Raw genomic sequence first — 14,504 nt, 5'->3', positions numbered from 1 at the left:
CGCCCGCCCGCTGCTGGCCGCCCCGGGGCCTCTTCCCGAGCGAATGAGCGCCTCCCTCAGGAGCCCGCCCGCTCCGTCGCGGCAAGCGGAGCGAATCCAGCCCACTGACTCGGAGGCGGAGGCCTCTCCGGCCGGGGGCGAAGGAGACGCTCAGCTTCGGGCTGCGAGAGAAGGCGGACGGCGCTGACTTCGGGGTGGAGGGACGAGACAGGCCGCCCAGCTGAGCCTTTCCCTCCCAGGCAGTGACCGGCGGGCGCGGAAATATGGAAGGGGAAATACAGAAAGGGGACGGACAGAGGGAAAGGTGGGTGGATTTGGGGGGAACAGGCCGCGCGGGGTGGGTTTCTTGTCGGAATACGCTGGCACATCTAACACAACACACCCCCTACATATATTTTAGAAACCTAGACACAGGCAAACACGCACGCTCTGTGCTGTGTGCATATATTAACCACACAAAATATTATTTTAGACACACAATATGTTAGACACACACACTACGGACAGTATACGCACGCTTTATTATTATCATCAGGCATAATCTATGCCAAAAGTTATACTTCTAATTAAAGTGTATTAATTATATACGCAATGTAATGCATGCTTGGGTGTATAATGCTTAGTTTGTTTAAATGTTTAAAATACAGCTTTAGATTTTAACATTGTAACCTTGGTGGTGTCTTGTAAACATGAAGAGCAGGCAAATTTAAATAAATATATTGTGTGTGAGACATGGGTTTGTATGTATATGACACAAAATATTCATACACATTTCTTGCAAACAGTTCAGAATACAGTAGTCCAATTTTCTCTGCCCATCTTATTAAAATATAGTGCATACCTGTTGACCAATAGTTAGGTTTTTAAAAATTGAGGTTTCTTTCTTTCTATTGCCAACTAATCCCCTGCCTTGTAACACAATCTTTTACATTTCCAGTCCTTTGTAAAACTCCCCTGGCCTCATCACGACAGATGAAACTATGGGTTTTTAAAAAAATAATAAAATTAGCAGGCACCAAACACAATAGAGAGGTGGTTGTCTAATATTAATGAGGAAGGAGTTCCAAAGGGCTGGTGCTTCCACCTTGAAGAAGCAATTCCTTGCAAGTGCAGAACGATTGTAAAAGAGCCAGTTGTGCAGATCAAAGTTGAGTGGGTACAGTACATACTGTATCTCCTGGAAGATATCACCATGCACATCTTCCATCTGTTGACATCAGGGTTGGAGCCCTCTGCAAGCTTTATGAATAATAAAATTCCCATAGCATGGACACATTTTGCATATTTCAGTTCCGCCCCCGCCCCCACATTTTTCAAATACTGTCTGTCAAAAGAACTTGCATCAGTGTATGCCACAGTTGTGACGAGAATTTTAATGGCCCAAAAATGGAAGTTACAGAAGGTACCTACAATCGCAGAGTGGCAGGTGAAGATGATGGACTTTGCAGAATTGGCCAGACCGACCTGCAGGATTCGAGACCAGGACGATCAAAGATTTCAAAGGGATTGGAGTAAATTTATTGTATATTTGAATAACAATTGCAAAAATTTGAAGACACTAGCAGGATTGAAATAAATCCTACAATGTGGACAATGGAAGTTAAAGAACTAAATTGCGAGACAGGACTTGAAAGTGGAAAACCTGCTGAAGGGAAGGAGGGGAGTCATGTGCTCAGCAGAGCAAAAAGTTTTTGTGTTATTGTATTATCGAAAATATTGTTTAAGGAGGAAAATAATAAAAATATATTTTTTAAAAAAGAACTTGCGTCAGTATGGACTATTTATTATTACATTTACATTCCACACTCCCTCAATAAAGCATCTAAAATAAATTTAAGAACTTCTGTAACCAATTCATGTGTCTGGATTGTCCCACCAAAACAGAAAGGTTTTTCTGATCCCTCCCTCACAAGTCTTGTGTTGTAGGTCTGCATTTGTTTATAAACAGCAAATAGCAAACACTATCATAGGCCCTAATTACGTCAGCCGCAATGTTATGAGTTTGTTTGCCTGCTCATCTCCCAATGTGGAGGCCAATCTCCTTGCAACAGAGAGGTTATTGTTTTTGTTTTGTTACTATGTTATGTATTCTGGTGTTTGTGTATTGTAAAATTTCCTGTGATCCTTGGATGAAAGGTGGTATAGATATTGAATAGATAAATCCATAAATTAAATTAATAAAATGGACACAAGGCAGAAATGACAATACTGTATCCAGAAACTAGCAGAACGGGTGGGGCCAAACTTTGAGGTGGTCGAGACCAGCAGTGTAGTGGCATTTGCCAGCACCCAGAACAGGTGCACACATGCCAGGCGGGGTGGGGGGCACCCCAGCCCTCACCGCAGATGCTGCTGGAGGGACCCCACCGGAGCAAAGCAGGGCTGTGCTGAGCTGCCTGTCCACACAGTGGGGAGCCCAGCCAGTCGACGCAGCCCTTAGGGGGTGGAGAGGAGCGCCAGGCTGTGCTGGGCTCGCCTGCATGGGGGCACCTGGTTCATGCCACCTCAAAAATTGTGCGCCTGGAGCCCTGGCACCCCTCACACTACGCCCGTTTGGGACAACCGGCCTGTCAATCAGCTATTCTCAGCACCACCTCACATGACTGACTAGTGCAGAGCTTTCCAAATCGGAGTTATTCCTCTTGCTGATAAGAATAGCAAGCAAACTAAAACTGGGAACTTTTATGTGACAAGGCAGCATCACCTGAAACACTGCCCTTTTATTGTTCAGACACTTCCTTGCTAGCCTAGCTTAGTTCCCTCCTTCAGGCTGCACTGAGTGATAGAACAAGTTATCAATTCCCTCCATCTGTTTCAAGACCTGCTGTCAACCTGAGTCCCAACACCTGCTATGTTTCCTGTGCGCAAAAGACCTTGCTTTTAGTTAGTTAACAAGTGGCCTACATTTCCAAAGGTATATTTAGATGGATGAAGATAGTACTCTTTCATTCTCACATGCAATGCTGTGGTATCAATCAGTGGGCAGGTATCTCTCATCAAGTCCCATTGGGAAAAGGAACACACAAAAACAGATAGGAGATCATTTTGTTTTAATGTTATTTTTAAAAAAAGTCAAGTGACTATTACAACATAGGTGATTAAAATGCAAATACACTCATCATTCCACTATCTAAACAGTCAAGATTCACTTTCCTATTCAGATGGTAGAGAGTTTGGGGAAGGGGGAGACATAAAAAAAAAATCTTTGTGTCAGGTTCTCTCTTCTACATTTTAAAGCTGTTCTCACAGAGACGGCTTCTACCACATACTTCAGGAATTCAGTTGTAAATAAAATTGAACCTGGCAGAGGGGAAAAAGAAGTAATGATTACTCACACTGAAGATCATGAACTACACACTTAATCGGCTGGATAACAGATCTGCTTTCTATGAATTGCAAAAGATGCTCCAGCAGGTTATAGGTACACACTTGGATCACTGGCCAGAGGTCCTCCTGCAATGGTAGGCAACCTCTGGCCCATGGATTTTACTAGGCTTACCGGGACTCTCCATTTGGACACTGAGGTCATTTTGGTCAAATCACATCCACCTGTCCATCATGTGACATCAATCCCAGTTACCTTGGCAAATTCAGAGCAATTGGCTCGTATGCAAGCCACTGATTGGGAATTGCTCTCTTGACATGAGGCAGGCATTTTATTAAATAAAATACTGACCTGCTTTTGAATTTGCTATGATCTAGGAAGGAGGAAGCTGCTGTTGTGTTGCTGCTTACAACACTGGCCTGTTTAGGAAGCAGCAAGGAGTTGCTGCTTCTAAGGATGTTGCTAATAGCCTGAAATTGCCACCCACCTTTGACTCACAGTATGCAGAAGCTGTGCACCTGTTTCCAGCTCCTCCTTCACCTGGCTGAACAATCTCAAGGGGTGCAGAAAGGAACAGGAAGCCCACCTCCACACACCCTGCCACATCCAGTGGGGAACTTGGTTTTCTGTTTGATCATAGCTTTGTTGAGGTGCTGGTGGCTGTGTGTGTGCTTTGCTCCCCCCACCTTTTCCCATTGTGTTGATTTCCAATACAGTGGTGCCTCGGGTTAAGTACTTAATTCATTCTGGAGGTCTGTTCTTAACCTGAAGCATCACTTTAGCTAATGGGGCCTCCTGCTGCTGCCGCGCCGCCAGAGCACCATTTCTGTTCTCATTCTGAAGCAAAGTTCTTAACCCGAGGTACTATTTCTGGGTTAGCAGAGTCTGTAACCTGAAGCGTATGTAGCCTCAAGCATATGTAACCCAAGGTACCACTGTATGTTTGAAGATGGGTGGCTAGGGGACAAGTGGTTTTTCTTTATTTGGGTTTTTGCCCCACCTACCATTGGAATGTGCACCCTGGAAGTTTGACTAGTTTTAATCCAACCCATGGGCTGATGGTTTTTTTCTTTTTTCTACTCTACTGAGCCTAGCATTGCCCTACATAAGGGTAGCCAATGTGGTGCTCTCCAGACTACAAATCCCAGCCTCAGCCAACATGACTCCCATCAGGGATGACAGGAATTATAGTCCAAAATCTCGAGGGGACCACATTGACTACCCCTGCTCTACATGCACCCAGACAGTGCTTGCTAGAACTTTAGTTTTCTAAGAACACAGCTTGAAAAACAGCCAGCCAGCACATAATACATCAACTGGAAGCCCAGCAAGCAAACAAAGTTCAAGAAAGTACATCAAGCCTGATTCTCCTGAGGTAATGTACTCATACGATAAGGCAGGCAATGACTATAGCAACAGAAGGAAATTTTTGTAGGGTGCCTTCTGTTGGCTTTTGATAAGCAAGGAAAAGTGAAAGGGAACATATAAGGAATGTGAAGTACTGTTTGTAATTCAAAACTAATTTAAAGTACTCTGCTGAATTTATGATGTAAATACAGTGTCTTGAATCCTAAGATAAATTAAGGAAGTTTGTAGAATTTCCTCCTAGCAACCCAACATACATTTTCAGGAGGCCCAACCCATCAGGGGCACCTTTCAGGCAGCTGTAGGGAGGATGGAAACCTTCCTTTTGTGGTTTTCCTTAAGTCAATTTATCCTATGATCCAAGCCAATGTGGATACATAAGCACCACAATCCTCAGAGCACTCAGTCAGCTATTCCCTACAGAAGCAAGTGAAAGAGCTAAAGAAAGCTTTTCTGTAGCAGCTGCAGCAGTATGAAACCACAACATGGAAACTCACAGCATACTCTACCTGCTCAAAAGCTGGGGGAGGCTTGAAATGATAGGCCCATAACCTGGTGCATTGTCATAGAGCTCAAACAATGGAGCAGCTACCAGCTTGTAATTTTTGGGGACCGCAAACAAAGCTAGAACAAATCAAGAGAGATCAAATCAAATAAAAATCTGCTTCAAGCAAGGACAAGACAAACATTGAGTGAAGCTTAGTTTTCTTAATTCCTAGGTTGCATCATATGAAGAAGAGTAATATTTAGAACTTTGGTTTGCACAGTCTGAATATACAGATACCATGCCTGGCATGAGGACTCCTCAGGCTATTCTAAGTTATCCAGGCACAACATACAAATTGAAAGCAACTTGGAATGAGTCATAAAAACCTAAGGCCACATCTATCCAAACTTAAGCAATTTTAAGTGAAACTGTGTACAGAAAAGATGTGAAGAAATGCTACCTCCCACAATAAAATCCATCATACTGTAACACACTAATAATAATAATAATAATAATAATAATAATAATAATAATAGCTTTATTATTTATACCCTGCCCATCTGGCTGGGTTTCCCCAGCCACTCTGGGCAGCTTACAGCATATATCAGAACATACTAAAAGATCAAACATTAAAAACTTCCCGATACAGGGCTGCCTTCAGATGTCTTCTAAAAGTCAGATAGTTGTTTATTCCCTTGCCATCTGATGGGAGGGCGTTCCACAGAGAGGGTGCCACTACCAAGAAGGCCCTCTGCCTGGTTCCCTGTAACCTCACTTCTCACAACAACTCTGGCTTGTTTCATCCACGGCACAGGAGTGGGGGAGGAGCACCACTGGAGCTGTTGAGCAGCATATAAACCACTACAGTGGAAATAAGTTTTCAAAATTTTCTTTTAAGTTTAGATAGTACAAACGACCTTGCCCAGGATTTTGTTGCCATCTCTCAATAAAACCTATATGAAAACCTATATGAAAATTAAAGGTGTGACAGAATGCCTACCCTTTTCCTGAAGCTGAACCAAAAAGAGCTTCTTGTGCTCTTTTGGTTTCGTAATGTGAGCTGGAATATACGGATACTGTGGGAAACAATAAAAAATAATGATTAGTTCGTGTCTGTGTACAGCTTTCCTGAAATTGAAGTACTTAACACGTTATGAGAGTTCATGGGGTTGAACCAGGACAGTTAGAATCTACTTGCTTTAAATCATATCCACAGCCAGAGCACTTCAGTTATTTTCCAAATATATTTCAAATGCAAAATATAGGTAGATTCTAACACAGGTCAAGGGCCAAACTAGACATGATGCCAATCATGCCACTGGATCATGCACAATTGCTTTTTTTTTTAAAAGTCAGATTCAAAACACTTGCTTTCAAATTCTAGGTTGCAAATTCTAGAAATGTGCTTGTATCTATACCACCTATATCTAAAACTAAATCATTTACAGCTAAAGAAAAATATATTACAAAAATGTACACTAATAATACCAGTTACTAAAGATTGCAATAAACAGTACAGGTGCAATAAAGCATTACAATGTGCAAAACAACAGGATCCATCTTTAACAAATTAGGTAAAGCCGGGGGCGGGGGGCAGGGATGAGGTATTCAAAAGATTTCTAAAGCTAGTAATCAGTGATGCTTCCTGCATGGCAGGGTGAAGACTGTTTTAGAGAACTGAGGTGACAGCAGAAAATGCACCTTTGTGGGTCCCCACCATGGTCTGCAATATGAGGTGCCACTGATACGAGTTCCCCGGGTTATATGCCAGGACTCCATGGGGGCTAGCAGTCTTTCACAGGTTCAAAGCTGTTCAGGGTTTGGCACAGAAATTTCACATAGCTACAATTTGTGCGTTAAAAAAAGTTAAGGCTCTGTGGTAAAATAAGGGCCAGGACTAAAAGGCTGTATGCGTGAACATGCACACAGCAGGTCATTTTCCGTTCATGTTCTGCAGTAGAATGCAATGTTGCTAGCCAGGGAGGAATGGCACAGGGAGAATCAGCAACCTTTCCATGCATGGACAGAAGTGGCACCAACATTGGACACAACACTTATACTTCAATGTTGTAATTTCAGAACAGCATAATGAATCAATTGATGAAAAAAAAATAAGTCTAACTTTAGTATGAATTGACAAACCAAATATTTGAACAAAAAGCCAAAGATCTGCAGAAAAAAAAGGAAGCATGCAACATTGGCTGTTTGACTATCAACACCCTGAGGAGAGAACAGCTGAGGCAGTCTCTTCTCCTACATTCCCTGGGGCTGCTTAAGAAAGGCCTGCATACCGTGAGGCAAAAGAAAGAAAATTCAAGGGCAAGTGCCATCTGCTCCTGAAAAGGCCACCAGTTGTTCTGGGAGGAGAATGCCATTGCTCCTTATTTAATGCACTTTTTTTGTTTTTGTATTTCAAAACCTCTCATCCTGTTCAAAGAAACTATGCTGCTCCTAAGTGACTTAATTCTATTTTTCTGACTTACAGAAGCCTGAGCCTGCCAGTCTTCTACCAGCAATAGAGTCGTGTAGTAGGATGATTAATTAGTTCTTGGGAGGGGTTTTGTTGTAAGCCCAAAAAATAAATCAAATGAAAATGCTAGTGGCAACTTCAATTCTCACCTGTGGGGGCTCAAAATTCGGTCGCCACCAGTTACCAATGCAGTCATCAATGACCCAGTCTTGCTGCACTCCATCCTGGCGACCCAGGATCTGCCAAAATAGAAATGCAAGGAAAATCCTGACATGCTCTATGCCAGTGCTTCACAATAGCAGAATGTCATATATTAAGAATGCTAGCCCAACAGTATAGTCTAAATTCTTAAATTTCTTTAATCAATATAGAAGTGCAAACAAATACTGTTAATTGAATGATTTGATTCATATAGTCATACCTCGGGTTACAGATGTTTAAGGCTGAGTTTTTTTGGGTTACGAACCACTGGGTTTCGGCGGTCGCGCATGCGCAGAAGTGCTAAATCACGCCTTGTGCACGCGCAGAAGCACTGAACCACAGCCTGCGTGTGCGCAGACGTGCTGTTGCAGGTTGTGATCGTGCATCCCACACAGATTACGTTCACAACCCGAGCGTCCACTGTATAACACAAAGCCATGGTTTATTAAACTATGATTTAAGTCATAGTTTGTTTGATCATTCAAACCCTGCCCAGTGATTTAACTACTATTTGTTTTTTGTCAAACCACAATTGTTGTTTGCTTATGAACTTTGGTTTGTTTTAGCATTATGTGAGAACCCAGCCCCCTTCCTTAACTATGGCTTCTTTGACCACCCCCACCCCAGACACTCATCAAGCAACAAAGGAACAAGGGTGGAAAACAAAACAAGCTTGGAGGAGCAAGCTGTTAAAAAAATAGTCTGTGGGAGAACTCATGGTTAATCTATGGTTTCAGTAAACAAACCATGATTTAGCATTAAATGCAAACCAGGCCATTAATTTACAGTGTATCATTTACAGTATGACGCTAAGAAAACGCTATTTATAAAGTGGTGTATTTAAAAAAAAGTAATAGGTTTCGATTAACTTTTTCACTAGTTCACAAAAGAGTACGTACAGAAATATAAGCAATGGTGCTGTTACTTAAAAGATTGTTAGACTAAGAAAAATTAGTCTTAGCCTGACTCCCTCCTTTGGCAATCTTTACAAAACTTTAGTTTATGGTTGCCATCAATTTTGATTTTAATTAATTTTTATAATGTTTTTATAATGTTGCACTATTTTACTGTTGTTAGCCGCCCTGAGCCCGGCTTCGGCTGGGGAGGGCGGGATATAAATAAAATTTATTATTATTATTAAAAAGTATAATAAACAAAAAAAAAGATGCATTTTTTAGTGCTAGCCATACTTTGTTTACAGAACATTATGCAACAAATATTTCTCCCCAACAACTGGTATTCAAAGGTATAGTCCCTCTTTAAGTGGATAATCTCAAGAACTGTAGCTAAGAACGACCTTGCTCAGGCAGATTAAGGATTCATATGGTAGAGTAGCCTGCTCGTAACAATGGCCAAGTATTGCTTTTGAGAAGCTCACTAGCTTAGCTTCACCTGTGTCTCCTGCAACACTCGGCATTCATCTGCTTCTCTTTGTGTAATGGAATCTGAAATGACTTTTGGACCAGGGAATGAGATGGGGAGAGAAGAGAAGGAAGTTAAGAAAGACAAAGTGGCATTAAAGGAGCAAAGCTGCAGCTGCTGCCACGTTTTCCTGCATGCACCTTCCCAGCATTGGTCAATGCCAAGTACATGAGCTCCTGTCTCCTAACCCTCCCACTCCCTTCCCAGTATCAACTGATACTGCTGAGTATGCAAATCTCTATCAAAGGGTGCAAAATTTTCAATATAGCTGGTGCCCAGCATGCAAATCTCCACTGTCCAATGCCACCCCCGCCCCATGGGAATACTAAGACAGTTTATATGCTGTCTTTCCATTTCCAAAAAAACCACAGTTAAGTGGTTTGCATAACTAAAATAATAAACAAGCTGAGCACCAGCTGTGCAGGAAAGGTGGAGGCAGATGAAGCTCACACACAGTGAAGGGAAAAGAAAGAGAGAGCTGAATGAAAAGAATCCAAAACAAAACAAAGGAAAATGCAACTAGCGCCCAGCATTCCAAGGAGAAAGACAGTGAGCTGAGAGGTATGGAGCTGTCATGACCCACTTCTTCAGGAGGTGAAACTGATGACTCTGAGTCAGAAGCGGAATTGCATCAAAGGTCAGACCCAGGAACAACTGGTGAGCACATTAGTCTGAAGAATATTCCATTGTCATCCATTACAGAAGTCTCCATTACAGAAGCCCCAGAGCCTTCCCTGCTTCACTTGTGGAGAAGGCTGGGCCCCTTTAACTGAAGAGGCACTTTTCAATAAACACAGAGTTTACAACTAAGATAGAATTTGTGCTCCTATGTAAGGGTCAGTCAAAAGCAGCACCAGATGTTTGCACCTTACCCAAAGCCTAAACTCTACACAAGCCTCAGATGACGCCAGCACCAGTACCAAATACTGGGAAAGAAAGGCACTGGGGGTCAATTAGCTGGGTGCCTTACAAGCTTGCTGAAAAGAACAGGAAATGAAGTATTAATATGACATGATGTTCTGCTTGGCAAGGTGATTGACAGGTGAGCAGCTCTGACCACCAGTCAAATTTGGCTCTCTATGGGTGGGGAGTGAAGGACCTTGCCAGCTAGCTAGAAAAGGTTCGCCAGAGCTGCCTTAGAGTGAGGGTTTGTTAGCTTTCATATGGAAAACCAGAAAAACTCAGAACTCAAAATACATACTCACTGGAATTTTCATGGATTGGCAAAACTGCAAATATACTTCTGCACCTAAGAGTTTATTAAAAATTAAGGTGTTTTAATTCCTGAATTTACCTTACAGGTGTGTTGAATGCTATTCACCTTTGTTCATGTGAATGCAACCATAAAAGGCTTATTGTTATCCATCCTAAAGCCTCAGGATAAAAATGCAAATAATTGTGACATCTACCTCTGTCATTAAACGTTTGAGACCTTCTACTTCATCTTCTCCCGGATTAAGTTCACCACCTGGCCTGTGGAAAAGAAATTCATGATGAAGGATGTGTTTTAGGTGCAGTCATAATTAAAATATTTTTTAAAGTAACACTGCAGTAAATGTCCAAAAAGCTGTTTTGAGAATGTTTTACTACCTCAGCCAAATTTCACCTTCTCAGGATAGTAAAATGTGTCAAAACAAATCTGGACCAGGTCCCGTCCCCCCATTAAGTCCTATTAGATATATTTTTTTAATACAACACAAAACCAGTGGTAAAAATCAATAGATTCAATGGGACATTTTATGTCCTGGACTCTTTATTTGTTTACATAAAGAAAACTTCCAATGGTTAAGCAGCTTAAATTTGGGGACTTTGTTTAATTTATATACCGCCATGCATCTGAGGTTCCCAGAACAGTATAAAAACACAAAAATACAAAACATAATAACAAACAAAACAATGATGCCCACTTTAAAAGGCCATAGATTGTTTAATTAGTCAAAGCTCTGGGAGAAGAGGAATGTTTTCGCCTGGTGCCTAAATATATGTAATGAAAGTGCCACAGGAGCCTCTCTGGGGAGAGCATTCCACAAGAGAGGAGCCACTGCAGAAAAGGCCTGTTCTCGTGTTGGCACTATCCAGACTTCTTGTAGAAGGGCCATAGCTCTGCTCTGTTACAGGGTCAGCTAATATGAGGAGAGACAGTCCTTGAGGTATTGTAGTTTACTACTGTGGAGGTGACAATATCCTAGAAGAACTATGGTGTTGCTTTACTTCTGTGCAAATTCTGCAATCAAAAAATGGACCCAGAGATTTTGTTCCAGAATTAGTTGGCTGAGGGCATTAAAAATGGCTTACCTATTAACTTCAGAAACTTGTGAAACTATTCCCAAGAATTTAGACTAGCTAATGCTGCAAAGAGATTAGAAGAGTCATGTGTGGTGCAGTCAGATCACCATCACCTTTTAGTTTTCTAAGAGAAGCAGGAGGAAGGTAATAAGCAATATTCAGAAAGGATAGATGAAAAAACGCAGCATTTTGTTTATTTCAACCATTTATATACTGCTTTACTGCTATATACTGTAATTTGTAGAGGGAATAAAGCTGAAGTAACCCAAATTACCTGAAAGCCCCACTGGAGTTGACTACTTGACCAACAACAATCTATTTAAAATGGAAGACCATGGTCTGTAGCTAAGTATTACTCAGACAGACCCATTGAAATCAATGGACCTCAGTTAGGTATGATTTACCCTCTTCAGATTTCCCCAGTAGCCTGCAGTCTAAAGCTACTATTATGGCCAGCTACAAACACAGTTAGTTGCCTAAACTGTGTGTGAACTCCCCAGAACTGGAACTGGGAATCAGTATGCTACAGAAAATACATAGGAATATTGGCTACATCTTTATATCAGTTTGGACTGTATTTGGCCATCTAGGCTAGTACTGTCTACTCTGACTAGCAGTAGCTCTCCAGGGTCTCAGGTAGAATTCTCTCATGCTACTTATTACCTGAGCCTTTTAAGGATCTGGCAAAGTTGCTTTTTACATTCCCCCATATTTACTTGAAACACTGATACTTTGTTTTTCTGGCTGAAATACTTGAGGTGGTTCACAATTTAAGAAACATTATGTACAAACAAAGAGAAATGCAAGAAAAATAAGCAAGTTCTAGGTAGGAGCAACTCTTTCAAACCCTAACAATAAGGAGAAATGGTACTGTAGAAAGCAGTTCTGGGAGGGTAGGAGCTAAAGAACATTGGTTGCAACACAAGGCTGAAGGACACACTTCACTTTCTCACCTCTCCCTGACAGAATGGCAGGGGGAGAATGGTGCTTCACTCCCCAGGCCCAGCTGCTTCTCCACTCCAAATAGCCCCTCCACAGTGATAGACCAGGGCTCTCAAATTGCAGTGGTGCTCTGTGCAACACTAAAATCCCACCCGCACCCCGTCTCTCACTTAGTTTTACAGCATTGTTATGGCGCTCGCTGCAGTGCAGCCACACTGGTTGAGCTACCCTAAAACTGCCTTTGCCCTCCATGCACAAGTCATTTACTTTCTCTGTGGAGCTTCAAACATGTATCATTACGCAGTGCTAGGTTTGGTAACGCTCACTTACAGTTTGAAGAAAGTTGTGCCCAACTGCAAAAGCAACACATGAGGCAGCCTGTGTTCGTGCACAATGAGGACCCCCTCGACAGTCCGCCTCATTCCAATCTTGTCAAATTCCTCCCTCATGCGCTGGAACCGGGCAGCCACTGAACTGTCCTTTTCATATAGGGGTTCCTTGGTCCCAAAAGTGTAATTTGTGAGTGGATACCTAAAAGGAATTACACCTTAAATACAGCATTTCATGCAAACTGACAATCTAGTTCAAACATTGAACACAGAGCAGAGTATGGCCAGTGACTGTGAGCTGTGTTACACGGTCCGTTTCCACTGTATGCTTTGGAGCTGCAGCCCCACATGCACAAAACAGACAGTTGCCCTACACTGAACCAAGACAGTTGCTGCATCTAGCTCAGTCTAGTCTACAAAATGACTGGCAGCACCTCTACAGGGTTTCAGACAGGGGATCTACTCCGGCTGGCAATGGTTCTCCGGGGTTTCAGTGAAGAGTATTTCGCAGCCCTACCTGGAGTCATACATTTAATATATTTTCTGTTCTCCCCCCCCCCCCCCGCCTTACGTATCGGCTGGAGGTCAAGACCTTTTTCCTCCTGTCCTGCACTTACTGAAATATATACAGTATTCAAATGACAATGCCGCATATAGACTCAATGTAAAAGGAAATCATTGGGTCTGTTTTCTTACTCAGTTGCTTATATTTGTAATTTTGTGTTGCTAGAAGTTTACAAAAAGCTCCTTAGCTGGCACAGGGGATCCAGACTGCCTTCCCCCACCCCATACGATTTTACTACTGAAAATCCCCCAAGTGATACATGCAGAAAAGAAATGCATCAGTAAACAGATACAAATCCTTTAATAAAAAGTGGGGGGTGGGGAGAGAATGTGGTCTGCAAGCTGCAAGACACTTGGGGTGGAGGCAGATTAAGGTGTCCCCGAGAGCGGAAGTGTGGGCGACTGAGGAACCTAGGGATCTACATTAAAGCAAAGTCTGACCCCATCTAGTTCACGGTCGCCTATACTGTTTGGCAGCGACTCTCCAGGGTTCCAGGCAGCCCGACATGCAGCGGCAAACAGCTACTCTACCGTTGAGCTATGACACATGCACAAAGGAACCAGGTGCCGATAATAACCAAGCGCAGGGAAACCGCACAAATTATGCACGTGTGAATGGGACCTCGACTTTTTTATCGCGCATAGAGGAGAGCAAGACAAAGTGCTGGGAATCGCGGAAGGGAGAGGATGCTGGGGGGGGGGGAACAACCCTATTATAGTAAAGACGCGGGAGAAAGGGGCGGAGGAGGCGTGGCGCTGTGGCTCCCCGCTGCTCTTGGGAGGGGAGGAAGGAGGGGGGGCACCGAGCGCCACTCACAGGTTGATGGTCCGCTCGAGCGTGAGGGGTTTGCTTTGCTGGATGTATTTGTTACCGAACTGGTTGACCCCACGGGGCCAGCCGGTCTGGGAGCGGTTGGGCGGCACGACGGACATGGCGAAAGCGGAAAGCGGCTCAGAAGGCCACGAGCATTCCCCGGCCGCGCTGAACCTCCGCTCCGTCCCGCACACCGCTCGCCTCACACCCGCCGAATCCCACACCGGAACCAGTAGGCCACACTTCCGGGAACCATAGAGACGAAGGTGGAATGAAGCCGAGTCAGCCCATGTGTGTTA

The 14,504-nt window shown here is 43.1% G+C and overlaps 1 protein-coding gene and 1 long non-coding RNA gene across 3 annotated transcripts; one reads left to right on the top strand and one right to left on the bottom strand.

Moving 5' to 3' along the window:
• Positions 1-200: 200 nt before the first annotated feature.
• LOC308482654 lies at positions 201-1,761 on the top strand. The gene is made up of 2 exons (XR_013989387.1): positions 201-304; positions 938-1,761. It is a non-coding gene; the product is annotated as an uncharacterized lncRNA (long non-coding RNA).
• A 1,274-nt stretch (positions 1,762-3,035) lies between these two features.
• On the bottom strand, positions 3,036-14,449 carry NUDT21 (nudix hydrolase 21). 2 transcript variants are annotated; one of them, XM_081015884.1, is made up of 7 exons: positions 14,209-14,449; positions 12,829-13,029; positions 10,680-10,743; positions 7,797-7,886; positions 6,178-6,253; positions 5,188-5,314; positions 3,036-3,300 (listed from the first exon to the last, which is right to left on the bottom strand). In XM_081015884.1, exons 1-6 carry the CDS (start codon positions 14,322-14,324, stop codon positions 5,196-5,198), a joined length of 666 nt encoding a protein of 221 aa, XP_080872010.1. In that variant the 5' UTR covers positions 14,325-14,449; the 3' UTR covers positions 3,036-3,300; positions 5,188-5,195. The 2 variants fall into 2 exon arrangements, with proteins under 2 accessions (XP_080872010.1, XP_080872011.1); XM_081015885.1 differs by having other exon boundaries at positions 5,200-5,314; positions 14,209-14,445.
• Positions 14,450-14,504: the final 55 nt, after the last annotated feature.

This window comes from Podarcis pityusensis, assembly GCF_964106645.2.
Source record: "Podarcis pityusensis genome assembly, chromosome: 8".
Lineage (NCBI taxonomy): Eukaryota > Metazoa > Chordata > Lepidosauria > Squamata > Lacertidae > Podarcis > Podarcis pityusensis.
The sequence above is the reverse complement of the archived record's forward strand: the minus strand, read 5'-3'. Positions and strand labels throughout refer to the sequence as shown.